The following is a 24,925-nucleotide window of genomic DNA, read 5'->3' as shown; positions in this document are numbered from 1 at the left end:
CTTTCTGGGAGTTTGTTCCAGACATGTGGAGCATAGAAGCTGAATGCAGCTTCTCCATGTCTGGTTCTGACTCTGGGAACTGATAAGAAACTGGAACCAGATGACCTGAGGGTTCTGGTAGGTTCATAATGGGTCAAGAGGTCACTGATGTATTTTGGTCCTAAACCATTCAGAGCTTTATAGACCAGCAGCAGAACTTTAAAGTCTATCCTCTGACAAACAGGCAGCCAGTCTAATGACCTTAGAGCTGGACTGATGTGGTCCACTTTCTTGGTCTTAGTGAGGACTCGAGCATGAAGGTTCTGAATCAGCTGCAAGTGTCTAATTGAGTTTTTAGGTAGAACCTGTTAAAATACTGTTACAATAATCAAGCCGACTAAAGATGAATGCATGGACTAGTTTTTCCAGGTCCTGCTGAGACATTTACTCACCAGCTTCAGTCCTTCCTCTTAAAATAAATAAATAAAGATTTTTATTTTTTACCCTGTCATGTGCAGAACTTAGAGAAAAGAATGACATGCAAAAGTTTACACAACAGATGGCAAACAGATTACATTTTTAAAATTAATAAAGAAAGACATGTTTTCTTGATTTATAAAAGAAGACTCAATTTCTTTGATAAATTCTTTAGCTCCCTCGTTTAATATTTTCCCATTTTTCATGGTTAGTTTGGGGGACAGTAAAGAAACGAGATGGAAATCGACATGTCTTTAGGGTCGTTTTTATGTTGTTGTAGAGACCATCCTCTTTTGATCAGATTTTTTAATAAGCCAGATAATATGTTAACTAAAAAGGCATTTTCCTATTTTAACAAAATTTTAATATAATTCAGACAAATATAGAGTGTCGTACTATTGCTTGTAGAGCTGCCAAGAAGAGACAAATACATGTTTCATGTTTCATGTATACCACTGTGCATGAAGTTAAAAGAGAAAAGACTTTTTGCAGTCTGAAGAGGTTATTTATTAAACTGCTCTAAAGGAAAATGCCACTGCATTTGCTTCTTGAATTTTCTGGTATTGAACTGAACCCATACCGTGCTCAATACAAGCCAAAAACACAATCAAACCAGCCACCTTTTATCTCCAAACAAACTTAAAAAAATGTGCAGAAACTTCATTTTTATTATATCCTTAGCAGGATTTCTTTCCTCAATGCATCAGATATTTTTCATTAGCCTTTCCAGTTAGACATTACGCAGTCGTTCTCCATGTCTCCTAAACATTAACTGTCAAATAATAGGTGCATTAAAAACTGAGGAAACGGCAACATTTAAGTGCTTTCTTATCTTTTTCCAACTTTCTCTTGTTTTGTGGGCATCTTTTTTTTATTTCAGAGTGCTGCTTAGAGGAGGCCATGGCTGCTGACTGCTGGGTAAAGTTTGTGGAATTTGCACAATTTACCCTAAATGAATAAGGTAAAGTAAAGGTAATAAACAAACCTCATCACTAACAGTCAAAGGTCTGCGATTATTTTTATGTGTTTGGCAGATTGTGGATCTTCATATTTTTTACAGTGGTACATTCCCTTTATCAACTTTCCAAAACTATACAACAAAAATATCAATAATTTTGGTTGAAATGCTGTGGAGAATCTATTATCTTTAACTTCTTTAGTTTAAGTCATTCAGTTAATCATCTAATTAAGAAGCTTTCAAGCATAATTTTATTTAAAGAAGAGTGACTTATTTCTCTTATAAAGGTTCAACTTCACTGTCATCTGCATTTACTCATCATACATTTCCAAAACTTTTCATGTTATTTGTAAGAATTTAAATAAAACTGGTCCAAAACAAACAGAAGAGAAAGATCAGGAACTCAATCATCTACTTTATTTTTCCAACCTAAATTTTCCCAAACCTAATTTTGGTTCATGAGACTGCTTGTCTTCACCATGAGCTCACCTTTACCATCAACATCTGCCCTTATTAGCAGATTAAGTGCGTATAACCAGATTTGTGCCCGTAAACAGGGCAGAAATAATATAACAGCACAAATCCCCATCACCAAAAAAAGAGTCTATAAATCATGGTTACGCTCTTTGCTGCTTCTCTCCCACAAAGCAATCAGGATCTGACAATGTTTTGTTTCCAGGATGTTTGTCTGTCCCACAGCCAACTTTAGGAAATGTTTAGTGGTCTGTAAATTTACTCAGCTAATTTTAGGATTTAATCTCCACTGAGGCCTCAGATCATCGCCCTTGCTTCCACCACAAACATCAACAATGACTTTATGACTCTTAACCCTCCTGTTGTCTTTGGTTCAAAAATAACCTAAAATATTGTTTGAAATTTTATGACTTAATGTTACGACCCAATACAGGGGTATGAAAAGGTGTAACAAAAGACAAGAACTGCAGACAAATGTTAATAAAGTAAGTAAGTAGATGTATTGTTATAAGGGGAAATGGAGAACAAACAAACAGTGGTAATGATACGTGCTGGGGTTAGCAAAGGTGCTCAAAGTAAAAACATAATAGAACCGCTATGGTCTAACTCAAAATCAGCCAGTTGAAAACAAAACCAGGAATAGCCAGAACCAGGAATGAAGCAGCTCCAATAGCTATGCTTAAAGAAAAAAACTATATACAATTAGAAAGCTAACAGTAAGAACTCTAACTAACAACTTTAATGAATTCAACTGAAAGAGAATCTAAAAGGGCTTTTTGTATTACTAAATAGAAAAAAAAAAAACAAGACAACCAGTCAGTAAACAAATACAACACAAAGCCAAACAGTTCTAACACTGTTGGAAAACACTATTCTATCCAAGCAAATTACCACCGACTAAGCACACGATAACAGTCACCAAGTTCCAACAAACTGAGGGCAAACTGTCGCCAATGAGTTCACAGCTGCATCTGGCTTCTATTTCCTGGATAGTGGCAGCAAAAGCAGTGATTGGATCCAATCACAACGGAGGATGTGAATTTTTATGGAGGACGGGTCATTTTAAACCGAAAGACAATCAGTATGTACAGAATCTAAGACAATAGGAGGGTTAAACTCATAAACCCTTTCAGAAAACAAGTTCAAACCAGTTTGAATAATCACCCTTACTCTGAATCAGTTTTAGTGGTTTGCCTGTATTTAAACTTAGTTCATGTAAGTCAAAAATAAGAGGCTGTTAAATATCTAGATAAAAAAAAAACACCTGAATTTTTTTTAAATAACTGTAAAAACAGTGGTGACAGAAGTAAGAAATGTCAAAGAATTGGGGATATTTCTTAATATATTGCTTGGAAATTATTTTTTAAGAGTGTTGAACAGGTTAACTCAACTCATGTTTCCTTAATTAAAATAAAAGACAACAACAATAAAAGTAAAAAAAAAAAAAAAAACTTCTTTGATTTTGACCTGCTAATCACCAAAATCCTGTCTCGCTGGCTGAGTATGAATAAACACTTTTTTGTGTCCTCTGTCTGAACATGATTTACAAGCTTAAATTCCTGCTTCCACCATCCGGGATGGCAAGAGGAAAAAATACTCTGAGCTGTCTGTGGATTTTGTGTGTTCACAGGGCAGAGTGTGAATGTTAGTAGGCCAGCAGCTCAATAAACACTTTATTTAATGAAGTTCATCTGACAGCCAGGCCCATAAAGCTCCTGCTGCAGCTTGGTTTTTATCCCTGTGTGACTCGTGAAAACCACCAGCAGTGCAGACACAACTCTCAGCGTAGCCCCAACAACGACAACCATTGCTGGGAAAAACCAAAAGAGCAGGTCACTCTCTCCCTTCTCTTTCCTGCTTTTCCTACATAACACCCAGTTAAAATATGTTAAAGCCACAAGGAAGGAAGTTTAAAGACAGACATGTACAAAAACCAGTTGGGTACAACTGGTTTATTACACATACAGCAGGCTTTTCCAGTATTAAATAATGGGGGTACATGGAAGAAACATTTAAGAACTGCAAAATAGTTGCTGGGAGGCTTTAAGAGACAGGTGTGGGGCAATTCTTTGGACCTAATTGTTAACTGACCAGTACACCCAGAAAAAAATAAATAAATAAATAAAAAAGTTGGTTCGCAACTGAAACCAAAAACTGGTGGTTGTTCTTCAAGAACTGTGTCGTCATCAGCTGGTCAAAGCCGGATTCTTTTGAATGCCAGACCAAGTAATTAGCTTAAGAATGTGAAGAAGGAACACCTCAACATTCATTAAGAATTAGGCAAATATGCTGGATGTGGTGTTACATGGCCACTTTTCAAGCTGCTGGACAGTGTAACAGTTGTAATTGTGGCATGGCCCTTTAAGGGTGTCTTAGGTCACCTACTAATGATGACGAGCTTAGCTTTTCTCTTTCTTTTCAACCTTGTTGTGACGAACGTGCTGTGTCACGCTGTTTTTTTTATGTATGGTAAGACAGTAGCCATCCAACCAGGCTTTGTATGGTTGATGAATGTCTTTTATTAAAGAACTCGCACTGTGGAATCTCCAGTACCAGTGTAGCTGTGAGTTTGTCAACCCCGTGGTTGCTTTATTAGGCCAACTGAGCTAATTTCCCTTTTCACACAACTGTGTATTCCATAAATGAAGATGGCAGGTTACATACAGGAAGAAAATTTGAAGATACACAACACAATCTGTGTTTTTGCTTCGACAGAAACATCTTCCCACTGGTTCTGGTTGAACAGATGCACACAGAGGAAGTTCACCAACAACATACTGAGTCTCCAGAATTGAACCAGATTCACAACTAGACCAGTGTCTGTCTGAACAAACTATAAGACCACCAATCTCTCTGTGTGACAGAGAATAGTAGGGACAAGTCAGGACTTGCTGGAAATTTTATGAGGACATTATCCTCACCGTCCCTCCCTAATTCTACACTTATGATTTATGATTTGTCACACAGGAGTAATCACAACTAACACATGAAAAACCCATTTGAAGGAGCAAATTACCTTTACAGCATGCTGTATGGTTGCAGCTGAGTGTTCTGCTTTCAGCACTGTCCATGATCCAAGTTAGTTGCAATCAGTGTTTAAACTCACATGGAATGGAGCACTAAATTAAAAAACCACCCAATACTTTGCCAGAATACTCATACTATATATAAAAAGAAGACTGAATAAATAAATCTGAGTGCAGGCCCTGTTGTCATGTTGGTTCACCCCCTCAACCACATCTAAATGAGCAAGGGAGTCTTTAATAAAATCAGACTACCACAGCACAAGTCCTGGTTCGGCTAAAACAAAACATGCAAACTGTTAAAACAACAAACCAAAATACGGAGTGGTCACCAAGCCAGAACATTAGTTCTCAGTCGTAGAAAGATCCTCAGATCCTGCTCGTAGTGTGGGGTGAAGAACCAGACATAGCCCAACACCCACAGCAACCACATGCGGAAATTCTCAACCAAAGGAAAGATGCACAGAGACAAGACAACAGCAGGGACCGCCAGAAACTGTCCTCCTGCTCTTTTATTTAAGTCAAGTCAACTTTATTCATAAAACATGTTTGAAATTCAGAGGTTTGCTGAAGTCCTTTACAACATAAAACATAATAAAATTTAAAAGTAGCAGAGTTAAACATAGAAATATAAAAACACAGAAGTACACACAGGGCCATGATAGTACCAGGATAATGGCTAGAGATACACCAACAGAACTTACAATCACACACAAACACGGACCCAAGTATTTAAACCAATCTGATACTAATATCAGCTCTGGTATGGAAGGCTCAAGAACAGTAAAAGAACGAATACCGCAAAGGTTCAGCCTAAATCTTGGTACCACTAAGAGTTCCTGGTCAGAAAACATCTGTGGTCAACATGGCACATAAGGACACAAAAAAGTCAATTATGAAGGGGTCAAACCATATAGTGATTTAATAAACTAATAATAAAATCTGAAAAGCAATCCATGCAACAGTTCTAAGGATTATATATATATGTATATATATAATGTAGACATACCACCTACTTCCACCTTTCCAGAAATTTAAAACTGTGTAGCTTTATTGCAGTTTCACAAAAAAAAGTGATGTACTTCTTGGTTTAAGAGTTTGTAGAAAACCAAATCAAATGTATCCAGATTGAGAGCATAAAAAGACACGCTATGCAATACACAGCTTTTTTTACTGAGTGCATACAGTAGTCCAGCAAATGTTGGTCTGCTTTGTGCAGATGACATGGTCCTGTTGGCTTCATCCAGCAGAGGCCTGCGCTATGGTGGACTGGAACAGGAGACTGATGAGTGAATTAGGGTGGCTTTTACAGTGGTTTTGAAATGGCATTAGTCCATTGTGGAGGAGAAGTGTCATGAGCAGTGGGTCGTGACAAAAGTAATGAGAATACAAATAGAAGAGGTGGAAATGAGTTTTCTCCTTTCCTTAGGCATTTGGTGAGGAGATCAGTCATCCAGGAGGAATTTAGAGCACAGTCGCTGTTCCTTCTCATTAAAAGAAGCCAGTTGAAGTAGTTTAGGCATTTCCTGCATTCCAGTTGCCTCACAGAGGAGGTGTATTGGACATGTCCTAACCAGATGAGCCCTTAAAACAGGAGGCAGAAGTTGCTACAGAGTTGGTCTCTTGGGAACAAACTGTCAGCATGATCACAGAGCGATCAACTATAGCATGTATCTGCTGAGAAACCACTGTGCTTGGATGAATATATGTCAAATGTGACAGTGATTATTACAGTTGGCCTGTTGACCTAGGGGAGATAATCCATAGCCGTCTATTTTTTTAATTTTCATTCAGAATTTTATCATTTGGACCCAGAAAGTTGGAAAATCCTACTGTCCTTGAAAAATGGAGGATGTCTCAGTGGAGCCTGCATTACCACTTCATGATTCAAACTTCTATTTTCATTATTAAAAGGGGTAGGAGGGTAAGACAATTTAAGAATTAAGAGATGAAACTCTTGGCAGCTTTTGGACATAAACGTTAAATTCAAATTTTAGAGTCTGATTTGACTGACAGTTTTAACTGAAATACTGTTATGTAATGAAACCCTGTTCTACTGACTGAAGTGTCTTTGGATTTCTTGCCTACACTCATCCATGTTTATGAAACCTTTAAAACACTGTAAGTGGTTTTCTTATAGCTCCTCATATTTCCTTTACATCACAACTAACCTTTCTGACAGCCTGACTGTACAATTTGGAAGCATTTTTTCCTCTGTATCCCTGCCCACTTATTGAAGTTTTTTCAGTGACATCTGGCTATAGTTGTGCTTTCATCTGTTTTGTGGTTGGAAAAACAAGTGAGCTGATCACAGCTTCATGAGATAAAGAAAGCATATAATCTCCTTATGCCTGGGTTGAATAAAAAAAAAATCCTTCTTGCATAATATCCTTTAAACACAGTTCATGCTGGTCACATGCTGATCTGTTTGGCATTTTTTTTTTCCTGCTAATTGAATAAAAATAATAAGAAATAAGACACATGGTGTCTGCATTTTGAGGAAAAAGTCATCACAAAATGGACACTTGACACACCTGCAGGGAACAGAAAGTAAATTAATCAGTCCTATCTATCTAGATAAAGTCCAGAGTTGGAAGTTAGTTTATTTATTTTTTTATTTAACCTTTATTTAACCAGGTAAAAAAATGTTTGAGAACCAGTGGGGTGGTGTCAGATTATAGGCCTATACACATGGATGTCAAGCTAAAAGGCTGAAGTCAAGTCCTGTGTTAAAACACTGATGTTTTAAAGGAACTTTGAAATGTCATTCTAGGACTCAGTCTTCTTTGCAATTTTACTGACTGTGTCATTTAAGATGGACTCGCCACCCCTCCAGTGTGTCCTCAACCTTATGCAAAGAAAATCTAAACCCATTTATTAAATACAACTTTGCAGTAAAATTCAATATTTGGCAAGTCACTGTGGTGCCAAAATCTGACCCAAAACATGACCCCTTTTGTTGTCTCATTTAATAAACAAACCACAGACCATAAACACCCCCCCCCCCCCAAAAAAAAAACATCAGCATTTAAGTAATCTTACTGAGTCATAGGCAACAAATGTTATCCATTCCCTTTAGTCGAAAAAATAAAGACTACTGCAGTGTGACCAGATGTTTAGCATTTAATTTGGATGAAATAAAAATGGATTGAGATTAAATTTTACAGCAAGGGGTTACAAGCATGGCCCTGTCGTGACATGACATCCAGCACACTAATCATTAACATAACCAAAATTCAACATGCCATCATGCCAACTTCACATTCTTTAATATATGAGTCAGGAGTCAGGCAGGAAAATCCTACTTAACTGCATAAGGGTCAACCTTTAGCACTTTGCATGACCTCTGGATGCCATCATCCTCCCACATTTGGACAGGGTCATCCGTGCCCTTTGACCTCCTCCAACCACACTACCCACTGAAAATACACCATGGACTCATGCTGAATTCTAGTTTTCCTTTCTTTAAAAAGGTGTTTTTTTTTCTTTTGAGATGATTTCGGAGGAGGTTATCTTTAATAACACAGGAAAAGAGAAATGCTGTTGCAATCAAAATCACAACAAGCAGTAAAATTTTCTTCTACTTTTTGCTGGTTGTGATGGCAACGATAAAGCTGTCATTCAGAAATGGTATTTGACACCTGAAACTAGAGCCAAATGAGGCCACATACTGGGGAGCTGAAGTCAAAATTCACCACCTTTTGTCAGGACACCAGAAGCATGCAGACGCTGCTAGTTACCCAGAATCTGGCATCATGAAGTGTAATACCAGAGTGGAGAGAATGAGGTGGCTTGAGGTGACGTTCAAATCGAACCTTGTACAGCTTAATTTAGATTTATAGACACGTGCAAGAACAAAATGTCACATATAGTATTTCTGGACTGTGGGCTGCCTCTTGAGGTATCTGAGGAGGGGATGGTTTTGATTCTTCAGCTTTTTGAGTCTCACCGACACAAACAGGCAGCAGCTATAGGCTTATCTGACGGAGAGAAATGCCTAGATTTTTCTCCATATAAAATTATAGTGCAAGGAAATGCCACAGAACCGTGGGGCAGACAGTGGTGCTTTTGTTGTCCAACCCTAGATGACAGGCAGGACCACAGAGACGCCAACCAACCATATGGACAGAGGAAACAGAGGGAGTCAAGATGGTAACAAGATGGAGTGTGTAGTGGGATCAAAGAAAGACAAACTATTTTATTTTGTAGATTAAATGGTTTTAAAATTAAACCAGTAGTTTTTTTTTAAAGTAATTCTATGATCCATTTTGATTAAAAGAGAAACACATAAAAATGATCAGTTATAAACTGTTACTTAAAAAAAATAAGACGTGAAAGGAAATACAATAAGTACTCAAAGTTTCAAAGGAAAGAAGAGTACGGCTTTGAACAGACAAATCAGATAATAAGAAGAATAAAAGGAAGAAACTGTCATCACCAGAAAAATAACAGCATTGTCCTCAGATAAAAAACTTCAAAAGTCCCATGTTTACATTTTCATGCCTGCAGCCACTTGACATTGTGTAAATTATGAATGTAAAAACCTCTTAAAACCCCAAAAGACAGGGTGGAGTCTACTATATGAATCCCGCTCCCTTTTACTCCTTCAGAGGCGTAAAGCAGGGAGGGGCTGACTCTGCCCAATCTGATGTAATATTGTTGTGCAGCAAACCAACAAAAAATGTTTACTGGATTCAAACAGCAGATGTTTACTGGTGACACTTAGAAGCTAATGCCTGCATATCATCATCACTTCCTGCACTGGTTCCCTTTTTCCTAAACAATAATCCTTCTGGCCTATTGTAATCTCTACCCTAAAAATTCAGTCACAATTTAGACAAATTTTCAATCTGTCAGAATTCTTGCTTTATGGTCCCATTTGTGATAATCGTGCCTTTCTCCCCAACAAATCAGACCTTGTCTTTGTCCAGCGACAGAGGGCAAAAACTGGCAAAAAAAGTAGCAAAAATTCAGCGATCTCTACATAAGTGTAACTTTTTCTAGATTAGATGCTCCCTCCATCAAATTCTATCTACAGTCCTTTTCCACTATCTTCAGATTTACCAGTTTGTTTGATGGTTCAAACAAATTTTACCACTAAAAATATAGAATTTCCAAGCTCCCCCATACTGCAGGGGTCTCATCTCAAAAATGTAAAATCATATTATATCATTTACTTGATAAGATCCGATCAGAGCGGACTGGGTAAGAACTTGTAAGCTAAGCTAAGCTAAAAAGGTAGGTCTTAAGCCTCTTTTTAAAAGTCTTCTGGTGTAAGCCCAGCCTTAGTCCTGTATTTTGCGGATCCTGATGTGCTCCAGTATTTTAAGGACTCTTCCTTTGGCCATGCTCAAACTCACCCACAAGTTTAATAAAATTTAGTTTGTTACTTTTTGCAACAATCCCACACTGTCACCTCAATTCTTGCCCTGTTTGAAGAAACATTTAAAAGCTTCCTTTGGCCAGAGCATTTTAGTAAATACAGGAAAATTGATGTAAACTTCTGCCCACACTGTTACAAATCTGTGGTGTGAAGGCTTACTGTCTAACCAAAATGTAATTATGTTTTCCCAAACACTGATTAGGAAAAACAGATGCTAGAAAAAGCATTCACTGTTTGGGAAACGAGTAAAATGTAGAGGCAAATTACTTAAATGCAAACATTGTGTGACATATTAAAATATATAGACTAAATCTGGAAATAACCAGGAATAAATAGGTAAGCATGAGAAAGACAAAATCTCTAGCAGCAGAATGAACAAATGCCATAAACATTTTTTTGAGTTTAAAGCTGGTGCTGGTGCCAGTTCTTATTTAGTTCTATAAAGCACCAGAGAACCACAGGACAAGAAGATGGACCACTGTATTTGTCTTGTTTTCCTTGCAAACCAATGCCATAATATCACCTGTCTGGTTCATTAATGCGTAACATTCTTTAATCTTTCTGTGGCCGTAAGTTAGTGGATGACACAAGGATTTTTTAGGATGGACCAAAATTCAAAGCAGGAAACTCATGGATGAGCCTTCAAACTGTTGCTCACTTCCTCCTCTGTATATTTACCGTTAGCTTTAGCTTTAACTTGTTTTGCTACAAAATTACACCTTACAAAAGTGGTAAAATTTAGAAAAATGTCATGTACATTTCATTGAGAAAAGCTTTGCAAACATTTTTCTGTGTTGCCATGATGATGTATCTTAACTGTTACAATCCCAGGTCAGTAAACCTTGCATACCTAGAGGCAACAATTTGGTTAGACTCCCAACCAAATGTCACCATATAAAGAGCTGACAATAAAAGCAGATTATGTTAACTTTTTACATACACTTGCTGTTAATACCAAAATACATTGCACTTTTTATTAACTCAGTTGCAAACACTAATAAATTTAATAAAAATAGCAACTGTGAATGCAACCTTATGAACCATTAAATGTGCAGCACCAGTTGTCCAGGGCTAGATCCACTACAGCTGGATAGAACTGGCCATACGTTAGGCTGGAGCTCCAAGCCGCCACTTCATTTGCTTTCTGTGGATACTTTTAAATGTTTTCAGTTTAGAGATAGCGATAGAGAGTGCAACACGAATCAAGTCAAGAGCATTTAGCTCATAAACAGATTTAATTTTAGTCCACAGTTCGAATCAAGAAAAAAGTTTGTACAAATATGTGTCTGCTTGAATTTGTTGTCGTGTGTTTCATGGTGATGATCTTCATTGCAGATGTCAGTTTGTTTCCCACCCCTCCATCTGCTTCAGACCTGGAATATAATCCAGATTAATGCACACAAATTCCCCCCGACTCACACAATACCCACACACTCAAACTCACATTAGGCCCCTCATTCTATTGCAGAAACACACACAGCAGCTCACAATCACATTTGAGTGAGCCCACCAAGTCCTACTGTATTGTCCAAATGTATTAACTGTCATACACACACATTTGTGCTGTCCCACAATGGTGTAATCTGGGTCAGCGTTGGTGTTTTTAGATTGACACATCCGTTGTCTGGGTGACCCAGTGCCCATCATCAAACCATTGCGTTGGCATCATCAGTGTGGGAGTGATTTTCTCTGGTAGATGATGTGTGATTGAGTGGATTAAATCATCAGGGATCAGAGATGAGATGAGGAGAGCCTTTGTCTGTTAAAGTGTGAGTGTGTGTCTGCGTGTGTTCAATATTTGTGTGTGGGTGTCTGACCTCCAAAGCCTGGTCTCATAGCAAAGTCGTGCTCCTCGATCCTCAGCAGTTGTTCACTTTTTATTAGCAGTGTTTTGGTGCTGTCCTGCCTCTTCAGCTTGTAGTCGATTCGTCTGCAGAAACAATGCACACATACATAAGCACACATACATAAGCACATGCACACACACACACACACACACGCACACACATCATGTTGACAGATTAGTTCTATTAAAGCTGTAATTGCAGGGTGTAATTAGATATAACACTGTTTGTGGTTTTCTCAGGTCTCCCTCCTCCTCCTTCCCTCCAGCTCACTGTGGCTCTGCCAAATGAACTAAATCAAAGGTATGTCACTGCTCTATGAACAACAGTGGTTCATGCAAATCAGTGTGTGCACATGCAGTCCAACAGAACTGATAACTCTATGAAATACCAAACCATATATTAAAACAGTTTCATCAGGTCTGCCATATGGACAAGTACTTTTCTGACCTTGTCAATTTTTTTTAACCCCATTTTTTTAAGTCTTATAGTCTCAAGATATATAAACTTGTACCTTTATGTGTTGTGTTTGTGTCATGAGAAGAGTTTTGTATTAACCAATAACACTTACACAAGAAAGCACAATTTATTTACAGCTTCTTTTACATTTTGCGTAACTGTCACAACCATCCATCCATGTATTTTCTATAACTGCTTAATCCTTTACAGTGTTGCAGGGCGGAGCTGGAGCCTGTCCAAGCTGCCATCTGGCAAGAAGCAGGGTATACCCTGGACAAGTTGCTAGTTCATCACAGGGCTAACACAGGCACAATCATACACATTCACGTGCACGGTCAAGCCAGGATCACAGATTAAAGCAAACATGCATGCATTTGTACTGTGGGAGGAATCTGGATCATGCAAAGTCCACATACAAACCACCAAACCACTGGTTATTATGTAACCACAAGACTTGAGCAGTACCCACGACCCATAATGGCATAAGTGGTACAGAGAATGAATGAATAAATTAATAATATATGATATAAATGATATACTGTATTTACTTGAGTATTTGTTTTGGATGCAATACTAAACAATCACACCACCTCATACATACACACAGCTGCCTCTTCCAGTGTAAAAACACATTAATAGACACACATACAATATAAGACATCACAAAGCAAACACTGCTTATTTATCCAACAGAGATAACAGTGAAAATAAAAAAAGGCTGTAATTAAAACCTGAGCCTCACAGCAAATGTTAGTCAGATTATTGTCACTATTTTCCCATTTTAAATCACACTCTGTAGTCCTCTCATTCCTGAGGACCATTGGAAGAAGTCCATGTACTCATATTTGGGGTATTTTCTACTTCATAAGTTGTAATTGTTTACATTGTTGAGAGAAACATAAATGATTCTACTTTTCTTTATTACTGCCACAATTCCCTTTTAATTGGCAGATCAACAGTTTCCTCTTCCCTTGAGGTTAAAAGTCTGGGTCTCATCTTTGACACTACATTGTCATTCTTATCGTACATCAGTAACATTACCAGCTTTCCTTTTCCAACAGTAACCAACTCCTCACCTCCCTCACCATTCATACTGCCTCAATCCTTGGCCACAGCCTTGTCATCTCCTGTATTGATTATTGTAACTACCTTCTCCGTGGCCTCACTCAAAAGTTTATTATCACCAAAACTCCCTCTAATTATCATATCACCCTCATCTTACAGAAACTCCACTGGCTATGGTGAAGCATCAAATTGAATTCAAACTCCTCTATACCTTCAAGGTCTGTCATAACCTCACCCCTCCAAATTTGTCAGACCTCCTTCACATTGACACCCCAGTCTGCTACCTCTGCTTAAAGTACAAAAACTGAATAAAAAAGAAGAACACACACACACACACACACACACACACACATATAATAATAATAATAATAATAATAATAATAATAATAATAGATTATATATCAACATTTGCATAAGATTAGGCTCCAGTCCCCCTGCTAACCTGAAGCTTTTGTAAAGCTGCTAGAGACATGAATAAGACTAATTTCTGGCTCATTTGAAGTGAATAACCCAGGCTGTGTAGTTTCTCCAGAGGGTGGTGGTATAGGCTATACTGTTAGTAGCTGTATTCAAATAGAAGAAGTTCTTGTACAAATCAAAAATCAGTAAAAATACAACTGAAATGGACATCAAAGATGTAAAAGGAGCAAACACATCTTCGGGAATTACTTTAATCTCTGGGAAAATCTGGGATGGTCAGTCTTATGAGTTTAAGTTGTGTTCAAAGCTTAATGATCAACATGGCTGTACAACTAATATTTTTTGCCTGTATGGTTCTCCAGTTATATACATAATCCACAAATGTTACCATTTCTGAAAACAGCTGACGGTAATTGCAGAGATTATTGGGATTCCCAAAAATGTTCTGATGACTAACACAAGTGTACATTTCTGTGGAAACAAAGAATCACAGATGAGCTTCCTTTGTAGGGGCTGACCCTGAGAGATAAAATGAGGGACTCAGTCATTCAAGAGGGAAACTGCAGCACCTCCTCATCTACAGGAAGCAGCTGAAGTGCTTCAGGAATCTCAAATGTTTCCCCGAAATAGTTACCATACACCTGACCTGTCATGAAGTTTTATCATTATGAGGGCTGGGCTATGACGTTATATGAATCAAGGTTATATTGTTTTATTGATGCAACACACTCATGAACCAATGGTTAACTAATGGTTTATGAGAGTTTAACATTCTCCACTGGAATTATGCCACAGTTCAGCTATCAGCTTTGTTAAGTGGCGGTAAAAGCAGATGTTTATTCCAGAGAGTGAAGGAGTTCTTTGTGTACATGTGTGCAGGGGCGGAGCCAGAGAGCTGGCAGGTGCCACCTTAGAAGAATGACAGGTCACTGGATCAGGAGAACAGATGTGTATGGGTCACCACACCAATCTAAAATTAATTTTAAAAGTAGTTTCGTAATTAGTCACCCTTTAGAAAAGTTGTCTGCACATTTCAAGGGGAGATTTTGTCCCTGTGCAAGTACAACTAATGTTATGAAAGGCTGTTAACCTGATGCTAGCATGAAGCTACATAGCAGTGCTAATCTAGAATATGATCCCCCTGATAAATTCTTTCCCACTGCCTGGCCACCCTGGTTTAAAAGTGTATCTCCACCACTGTATGTGTGTGTTTAATGTGTGAGAAACACTGCCAATTATAGAGAAACATATGAGAACAAGAAATATACAGATCAGTAATTTTCTAGAAGCAGACTCTGTGGTTTTTCTTTGAAATGAAACTGCAAAGGTCAACCCAGGAACGTCTGATTTATATCACCATTAGAAGTTAAATATTCCTCAGAAACCGGAATTAGGTCATACTGAATTAACTAGAAACTAAATCTGCCTACTTATTCATTTTACTTGTAAAAAGGACAAGAGAAATAGATCATTTCAGATCTTTCTTTTTCCTGCCATAATGTAAACATTTAAAATTAAAGCTAATTTTAAGTGAATTTTCTCCCAAATGTATCACAAATTTCAACTAAAATGTTTAACTGTGGAAAAAAAAATCTGTTTTACATCCCTAGTCTCTTTTTTTATCTGATTAAAGCCGCCAACTTTTGAGTTCAGTTTGGAATGATGTAGGTTTCTGAGAGTAAAACTTCTAATGCTTGCTCACATTTCTTAACTACATTAACAATGGATCCCACCAAAGCTGGTGTTTTACATGAATAGATGACCTTGCTAACATGTCAGCTACTCATTTGGCTCATATGTTATTATATTTAGCATGTAATCTTTGCTATGATTGTCATCTCAGTTCAAATAAAATCAAATTAAATTTTATTTTTGAAGTGCTTTTCATGCCAAAAATCAACACAAAATGCTTTACTCGATAAAAACTATTTATGCAAAATAAAATACAACACGCCTTCACAGAGCAAAGTATAACAGAGCAATTTTAAAATATTCTAGTTTCTCTTTTACACAGTCAAACATGAGTACACACACACACACACACACAAACACAAGTTACTTCCCCATTTCCTCGTTTTCTCATTTCCTCTCAATTCTACCCAAACCAAAATAATAATAAAATAAACATCTGGCTTGACGCTGCTGTGACAATATATTGGGGATCCATCCTCACCCAGAGCCAGCCCACCAATGACCACAGCGAGCGCAACAACAAGAACCCCCTTGATCAAGGTAGGTCGGAGACCTCACCACAGCCATAGGGCTGCAGTTCAGGACCCCAGCCATCCAAACAGGGCAAATGCTGCAACAGCAACCCTGCAGACTGAGCAGGCTAAGCCCCCATTGTGGTGGGTCTGAATTAGGGACAACCTTGGAGTTAAAAATGTAAAAAAGTTAAAACAAAGATCAAATAAACCTACAAACAAAAGCAGTAGTTTAAAAGATACATAAAAATAATGTACTAAAATAGGACAAAACAAAGAAAGACTAAAACATAAATAAATCCATACAATAACTTAATGAATTACAAATAAATAAAAAGACTAAAGCACAAATAAATAAACTACAATAAATATTCAGTTGGTAGCTAAGCTAAAAAAGTAGGTGTTGAGCCTCATTTTGAAACATCAACCATCTTTGCAGCCCTGAGTTTCTCTGGCAGGCTGTTCCACTGTTGAGGACCATAGTGGCGGAATAAGGGCCTTGCTGTAGGTTTTCTTCCTAATGACTAAAAGGCCAGTATCAGAGGATTTAAGAGTCCACGAGGGCTCATAATTTAAAAGCAGGTCAGATGAATAAGAAGGTCCAAGACCAAGCCTTAAAATCAATCCTAAAACGCACGAGGAGCCAATGCAGCATCTTCAAAACTGGTGTAATGTGTTCCCGTCCTCTGGCCCTCATCAGAACGTGTGCCACTGAGTTCTGGAGCAATTGTAGGTTGGAAATACTCTTTTTGGGAAGACCAGATGCAGTGGTTAATAATAAATTTATACAGTAGTATTGGTAAAAGTAGGCTAGGTTCAGAAGAGGCGTTCAGCTCAGGGAGGATCAGGGTTGTAATTAATAACACACAGAGACAGAATGATGGTCCAGAAAGTGAAATATATTGTCATATATACAGTATTTACAAAAAGACTATTGATCAGTTGGTTCAATAATGCAATGAAAATATCAAAACAGTTCAGAGGTTGGTAAAGGGTTAACTCAGTCCTTGGGCTATCTTTCAGAAAGTCAGAGTATGTGTCACAAAGTGAACTGCAGCGCCTCCTACCACACCAGAGAGAGTACTTGAGCAGTTCAGCTTGGATCCTTTCAGGCTCAAGGCCTACTGGTAGCTCGCCATCAAAGGTTATGAAAACTCTGTATAGGAATCCTGGGTTGGAAACCTGGGCTTGGAACCCATGGTTGAAGACCTGGCCAGTTCCCGGTTTGCAGTCCAGGGACTGCACTGGGAGCGTGTCAGATGTGAAGCACCTGCGAGAACAGTCTAGCTGGATCCGTGAGATCACAAAATCACAGGAAAATTGGAAAAACTTGTGATTCTCCCCTTCCAGGTTAAATGTCTCATTGTCCATGATGGGAATAAACAACAACAAAAAAAAAAATAAAATAAAATAAACACTGACCACTTAATGCATAATGTTTACATGGTCCAGGGAGCACAAATCTGCACCGAGGTTTTTGTTTTGAAAATTACTGAAAGCTTTTACACTGCTCCCATGTCTTACTGCCTGTCTGCCCCTATCTGAACAGCTGAGTTAGATGCATGCTCCATCAAAAATAGACTGGGCGCTTATGTTTAGCTTGGAGGCGCGACAAGGCACTTCTGGGATGCTTCAAGAACATCAGATTTACGCCTGGTGCAGCTATTTGCGGCCGTTTTCATCAATGGTTTGGTTCACACTGGGGGCACCGCAGTACGTGTCAACAGGCATTTGGCATGTTGATATTTGTGGTTGGTAATGCAGCACAAAATCATATAGTTTTTGGTTGTTTTGCGTGTCTTTTCTTTTTTTCTTTTTGTTCACTGATCAATCAGTGCAGTTGGAAAATAACTGCTCTATGCTTCGAAAAAATATTGTGCAGCCAAAAGTGATCGATTGATTTAGTCATCATTTCCCCAATTGCCATCAGCATGTCATACATGTTTTGTATGGAAGGTTTATTGATCTCAGGTAATTGATTTGGTACCACAAGTAGGTGTAATTTTGACTTTTAAAAGTAAAATATGACAACTGTGTCACCCATTTATTAACTTACTGATAAATTTGAGTACTGACACCATGGTAACGTATGTTTTACAGCATTGTTGAAAAATTTGTGAAACTGTAATGAAATTCTAAAGATTGCTATTCTAGCTAAACACTCTGGGTCTGATTTACTAAGTTCCAGATAGAGAGTGTAAAACTGCCTGCACATGCAAATAGAATGCATGTACTGATTTTTAATAATTTGAGGGTGATTCAACTAAGGGGCTGCCCCCACGATGCTGAATTGCAGTAAAATCGCTACAGTATTTTAGCAATCCACCCTTTCAGCCCCATGAAACCAGGGATTAGCCTCCATGAAACCAATCATGTGTGAAACCAAGTAGCCTAGCAAGATGGATAGGTTCGAGACCTCCACCGTCTGTGTTCTGTGACAATAGTGTAACTGGAGGATATGACGTCAGTGTCGCCAACAACAACGGTGCTGCTCCAGACAGTCCTGGCTTGTGTACAGCTTTTGCACCAACACAGTATTGCACTACTGTACCATCAACAGTGGGAGCAAGCAGATATGTCATTATCTGCACTACAAGCTACTTATGATAAAACCTCAGCAAATAAGACAGGTGGGGGCCGGAAGAGGGGATGCCTCTGACGAATATTTAGCAACTGGTCCATCTCTTTACTGTGGGGAGCAGATGACTGGAATACCGAGTATGATGCACTAGATCTGATTGCAGAGCAAGGTATATGACAAATGTTTTGATTGATGAATTAAAACTTTCAGCCAAGACATCTTGATCAAAGATAGAGCAAAGATGCTCTATCTTTCGTGGTGTCTGTGCCTTCTCTTCGGAACAATAACTGCAGCCAGTTGTGCCGGTTTGCACCTGCCTTTCAAACGTGTTGAATATAGACAAAAACAGCCAGTGCAATCAGTTTCATCTATGTTAAATCACATTGTGTTTGCTAAGTTAGTAAATCAACTGCAACGTGATTTTGCATCTGCAATCACGTTTGCACACATTTTTACACACGCAAACCTTTCGTAAATCAGGCTCTCTGTGTTTGAAAATATTCCTTTAAACACAGCTATAGCCTTTTCTGTCTTTGTAGGTTTTTGCTGTCAGCTCCGGCAAACTAATCATTAGTGGTAGAGGTTTGCATCCATGCCAGGATCACAGATCCATGATGTTTTCAGAGTGGGAATGTCGTCAGAGCCACCACATGTAAAACTCCTGTAAACTGCCAAATACAGAGAGATTTACATCATGCTTATAAGCTTTATCAGATTCGTGTGAACTCATTGGCGAGAGTTTGAGCGCAACAGACGCTGCATTTAAACTTGCAGTGAAACTACAACAGCTGGTGGAGCTAATTCTCCGGTCGATGGATTTAAACCACAGCCGGAACAGAATGAAGTAATATTGAAAATGTTGAATAATGTTGTCGGACAACTAACAAAAAGAACAATGTAGCTAATGTTCATGTTCATGTTTTACTTTGAGGAGATTACAGATCTGTGGTGTTGTCACCTCTCAATTTTTTTTTATTCCAGGTCTGTTTCAAGCTTAATGTCAACCAGCTGAAATCACCTTGTCTGCAATATTTTGAGATAATTTTTTTCAAAAATAAGAATTTCCATTAAAATGTGTAGATTGAGGTAATTTTTTAATTTATTTATTTATGTACTTTATTAAAAGCTGTTCTATTTTGAAAACTCCTGACTCAGAGTCTTAGGAGTTATACAAAAAAAGAAAGAACACTGTGAAAGTGTGTTTGTGTGTCTTACCCTCCAAACTTGAACTTGCTGTTCTCCCCAAGGAAGACCTCCTTGTGCTTCCTACGGCCAGAACTGCGACCGCCAGTCACTATGGCAACAAAGCTGGCTGCAGTCAGAGCCAGGCAAGTCAGCACTTCCACCTTCATTTTTCACAGGTTTCCCTGCCAAAAGTGGCCAACTCCAGCATCCCTCCCCCCACCTCCAGGCATCTGCAGTCAAAACTTCCACACTACAGCTGGTGGTTTTGCCCAATCATCCTGCATCAAGCAGCTGGATGTTTCCTCAACCAGAGAGCCCCAGGATGGGATCAAGACTTCATAGCAGGACAAAAGCCTGAGTGAGATCTGGAAGTTTCCCCTCACCATTGATGTTAGTGCAGCTCCTCAGTCTCCAGGAATCTTCTGCCCTCCCTCAGTTTTCTCTGTTCACTCCTCTTCTCTCTCCCCTGAATCTGTCAGCTTTGTCTCTGGTTTTGTGATTCCATCTCTGATTAAAATCGATATGAATCTATTCCTCGTGGTGATAGAGGAATGACACTAATTCCACCCTAATCCTCTTATCTACTGCCACAGCAATCTTTCTCTAACCTACAAACAGTCACACACACGCTCCCATCAGTAATCAGGATTTTCTCAGTGGGACAATGAAAAGCAGGCACCTGCTCTGATTATTTGAGGTCTGGGCACACCTTACATGCACGTGTGTGTGTGTTTGTGTGTACGTTCAGGGATTTTTGTGAGGAAAAAATTAATCACGGGTTTGGAAGCAACTCAAATAGCAAAAGATTGTAAAGATCAGCCAAGTTTAATCCGACCTGGAGTGGAGCAAAATGAGTCGAATCCCGCCTCAACTAGCACCTTACTCAGTTTACACCTATGGAGGACATAATCCACACACTAAAAAGCCCAGTAACACGCATACACATCTTTAGTGTTATTTTATCTTTGAGCTAATGAGAGCTTTTGTATTAGCGTGGTTAAAATGAAGTAAATGGTGCATAATTCTCCCATAATTTTAACAGGTTCTGTTAAACTGAATATTTTTGAAATAACTGAAATATTTATTTATTTGTTTATTGCTTGTTTTTAAAGCGGAATGACATAAGTTTAAAAGCAGGGATTTACTTTCTTCTCTGCTTGAACTATTTGAGTCTTTTGCACTTGCAATTACACAAATCAAACCGTGTTTAGTCCTTATGTCTCTGGTTTGTTCAAACCTGAAACGCAATCTGTAAGTCTTTATAAAGTTTTGGGAAAAAAACTACATTTGCCTTTAATTATGAACACGCTTATAATGGCGCCTTCACATATCTGACTAGAACATGTTACATACCTACTCATATATTAGAGGCAACTGGTAGAAAAAAAGAATTGGTAAATGTGGCTTGATATTTAACATCCACAATTTCAGGGCTCAATACTCTCTATGATGCCACAGACATTGTACACAGGCAAGTTCAACAACGAGTCTGGTTGCCTAGAGTTAAAAAACTCGTCTAACATAGGGCTTGTTGAAATTTAGACTAAAATCAACTTTTTTTTTTTTTTGCAGAGGAAGGTTTCTTTTGTAAATAGAAAACTGAATGATCACCTCTGACCATGCAGGAGGAACTGACATGAAAGCATATTTGCAGAAAACATTATTTCTTTTCCAAAGCTGTTATGCACTTGTGTTCAGTAGAAGGTTTTGATGGCTGAGTACACAAAATAATGTTTTGTTTGTATTTTCATTTGTCAATTTTCTCCTTAACAGCAAAAGGGAGTTGCATTTTTGCATATTTCTCCTGTTAGAGAATAAAACAGGTATTATGGGTTGATCCACTTTAAATTACATGTTTCCTGGCTGCTTCACAGATCCAGGGGACACTGGATTTGCAATTTGACATTGCAAGAAGTGGACATAATTAGGAAGTAAGGGCAGAAATTTATGGAGTAATTGTTTATTACTACTACAGCATCACAACTGAAATTAGATACTGTGCCACATTCAACATATTTAAATCAAAACTCAATTATGTCTCATGTGCTGGACTGTGTGGATGATTTTTGTCTTTGATTCTGTCATTATTGTTGTAAAGTGCTTCATATTTCCTTGATTTGCCAGGGACTACAGATGGAAAGTAGCAACTGGCGAATTCTGGCATATTTACATTTTTATGTCCATTAATATGCATTGTCCCATTTTAAATAAATAAATAAATACTAAAGTTGACAATAAGGCAAAGTCTCAAAAAGCAAATAGTCACTGGCATGCGTGTGTGTGTTTTAAATCTAAATTTGTTTTATTCAGGATTATCCTCTATGCATTTAACTATTACACAAAGACTTACACAAAGAAATTATTCTGCATCACTGTTTGAAAACATTAAGTTGTAAAGAACTGAAAATCTACATCTGTCTCAATTTTAACATTAGAACGGGATATTTTTGTTCTAAAAAAGCATAGAAATAAACGTTTTTACAGATAAAGTTTCATGTAAACATAGGAACCTTTCATTGATTTCACCTCAGCTGCTCTTTCATCTACTGAACTTGTATGTCTACGGATAGTTTCTACCTGGATCTCAATTAAAGAAACCAGAATTGCCCCCAAAGTTTCTGTTGGAGGAACTGACCCTCTCATAGATCTTCTTTTTAAAGCCTCATTTATGCTGGTAGGTACTAAAGATGTAATTCACAACCAATTCTGGGTGCCACTAACAAATAAAACAGCTGAATTTCCAGATTAACCTTAAAACAACTCTCCAACTTGGCTAGATATGAATGGAAGCAGTGGCGTTTGTTATCAGTGCCAAGTGTGTTTTGTAGCAAGTTTATATTCCAGCTTTGTATCTGTCAAAATATGCAAAGTGTGTTATGATTAAAAAAAAATTATTGGGATGATAAAACTTTTGCTTACACATGCAATCACAATGACTATATAGAGTAAAGAGGCTATGTTGACCTAATCCAGCTCTGATAAGATAAGACAGCAGATTCTGGAGCGTAAAGATGAAGTAATTCTGCCGCTTGCTAGTAAATGAGTGACTGAGCTGAATATTTCTGTTTTGTCCTCATCAGTATGAAGACCTGGCAGCCGCAGCTCAATGCTGCTGTCCCGCTTTTATGTCTGTCACTAACAAATAAAGCTTCTGCAAGAATAATTTATATTTAATAACTTGTACAGTCATTTCTCTGTGTTTCCTTCTAGGAATTGTAGCGAACTCTGGTGAGACAAAGGACCCAACATAAAGGAGAGAAACATAAGAAAAAAACATGTTTGTAATGTTATTGATCAACAAATGTGACAGTTTAAACAGATGACCAGAGAATTAACCCCCCCCCCGAAAGAAAAACACTTTCTGACCACACCTAATTATCTGTTTGAATAAGGGAGTTTGGCCTTGCTCATAAATCTTCCAGTGGAGTCATTCATGATCCGATCAATTCAAGCTACCACTGCAGCTGTCACCTAAAGAATGAACAATCACTTTGAATTATGGTGGGGGTCACATACCAACGAGGAGATAAGACACCACACAACACTCAATAAGACACCACCAACCCGGAGTACCCCTCCCCCCCCATAGAGTACCCTCTACATTCTTGGGCTTTAAAACACTGAAAAGTGTGTTTGATATTCTTATAAAAGTGAGCTAATGTTTATCAATGGAATCAGAACCGTTCTTTAGATATGACCCATGACGTTCTGAGATCAATCAAGATAAGATTAGAAAATTAGATTCTTCCTTAAACTGCCATTACAGTCTTTTAGTGAGAATGGACAAAATTTGCAGATTAGGTATAAGATAGACCGACGTCTTAAATCGCTATATATCCACTTTTATGTTAATCAGCTTGTTTCTTATATCAACTAATGTCTAAACAATGTGTAATTTTGTAATAGCTATAAATAGCTACTTAAGCAGCACTGACAGCTGAAATCGTCAAGATTCATCAGTCAAGTGAGCTCAAGCAGACAGAAGGAGCAGAGTATGAGAAAGAGTTAAGAGTATGAGTATGATGAGAGAAAAAAGAGTAGAGAAGGAGAAATGGATTGAAGGAAAGATGTAACCTTTTACATGGCTTTGTCTCCGTCTTTTTTGTTCCTTTCCGTGCAAATTTGTTGTTTCTTAATCAAGTTTAAACTTTGTCGTTCATATTTATTGATTTTGTAATAATTTAAGTAACATGCCTGTATTTATTATTGGAATTAATAGTAACAGAGCAAATTTAATAATAGTGAACAGAGCTGGTCCAAGCTACCATGGAGTCTCAGGCAAATCTTAAGTTTTGGGGCCCTCTTTTACTGTCAGTCATCATTATGTATTTGCTTGTAAAACTAGATGTACAAACTTTTTCTTGTTGCTAGATTGTAATCCACAGTGATAAAAGAATTCCTTCTTTTAACATGTCCTGTCCAGCATCATAGCAAGCAGAATGACAGTCTGGTTGCTGTGTTGTGCTGAACAAATTTGAGGGACAAATTTGCTTTGTCAAATTAATTATTTGATTAATTTATTTAGTTATTTACTGTTGAATTGAACTATAGAATCTATGTAATGTCTATGTCTCATGACTCTACATTACGTCAACAGTTCCAGTGCTCCTGGGGAAGATTGAGCATATTAATGTAAAAGGACCGTTCATTTTAGTCATATAAATGACTATCACTAGCTTAAACAAAATATCTCAGTCTATAAATCATTAATGGAAACAGCCTACACATAATGCAAGCTCGTCTGCTAGCAAACACGATGTCGTTGATTACCTAAATGTTTTTTTAAAGATTGATTTTGAATGATTTTATTTAAAGTAACCAAGAGTAAAAAAAATCACGTTAATCAAAGTTGCAACTCAGTATTCTACACAAC

At 37.9% G+C, this 24,925-nt stretch overlaps 1 protein-coding gene across 1 annotated transcript in view; it reads right to left on the bottom strand.

Moving 5' to 3' along the window:
* Positions 1-20,359, bottom strand: part of LOC121628874 (gamma-aminobutyric acid receptor subunit rho-3-like) — a 32,353-nt gene extending 11,994 nt beyond the window's left edge. The window contains exons 1-2 of the mRNA XM_041968250.1: positions 20,083-20,359; positions 12,112-12,224 (exon numbers count right to left, since the gene is read on the bottom strand). Coding sequence (XP_041824184.1) covers positions 12,112-12,224; positions 20,083-20,219 — 250 coding nt within the window. The 5' untranslated portion in view covers positions 20,220-20,359. The remainder of the gene's footprint in view (positions 1-12,111; positions 12,225-20,082) is intronic.
* Between the last annotated feature and the right edge of the window lie 4,566 nt (positions 20,360-24,925).

This window comes from Melanotaenia boesemani, chromosome 18 (assembly GCF_017639745.1).
Source record: "Melanotaenia boesemani isolate fMelBoe1 chromosome 18, fMelBoe1.pri, whole genome shotgun sequence".
Taxonomy (NCBI): domain Eukaryota; kingdom Metazoa; phylum Chordata; class Actinopteri; order Atheriniformes; family Melanotaeniidae; genus Melanotaenia; species Melanotaenia boesemani.
The sequence above is the reverse complement of the archived record's forward strand: the minus strand, read 5'-3'. Positions and strand labels throughout refer to the sequence as shown.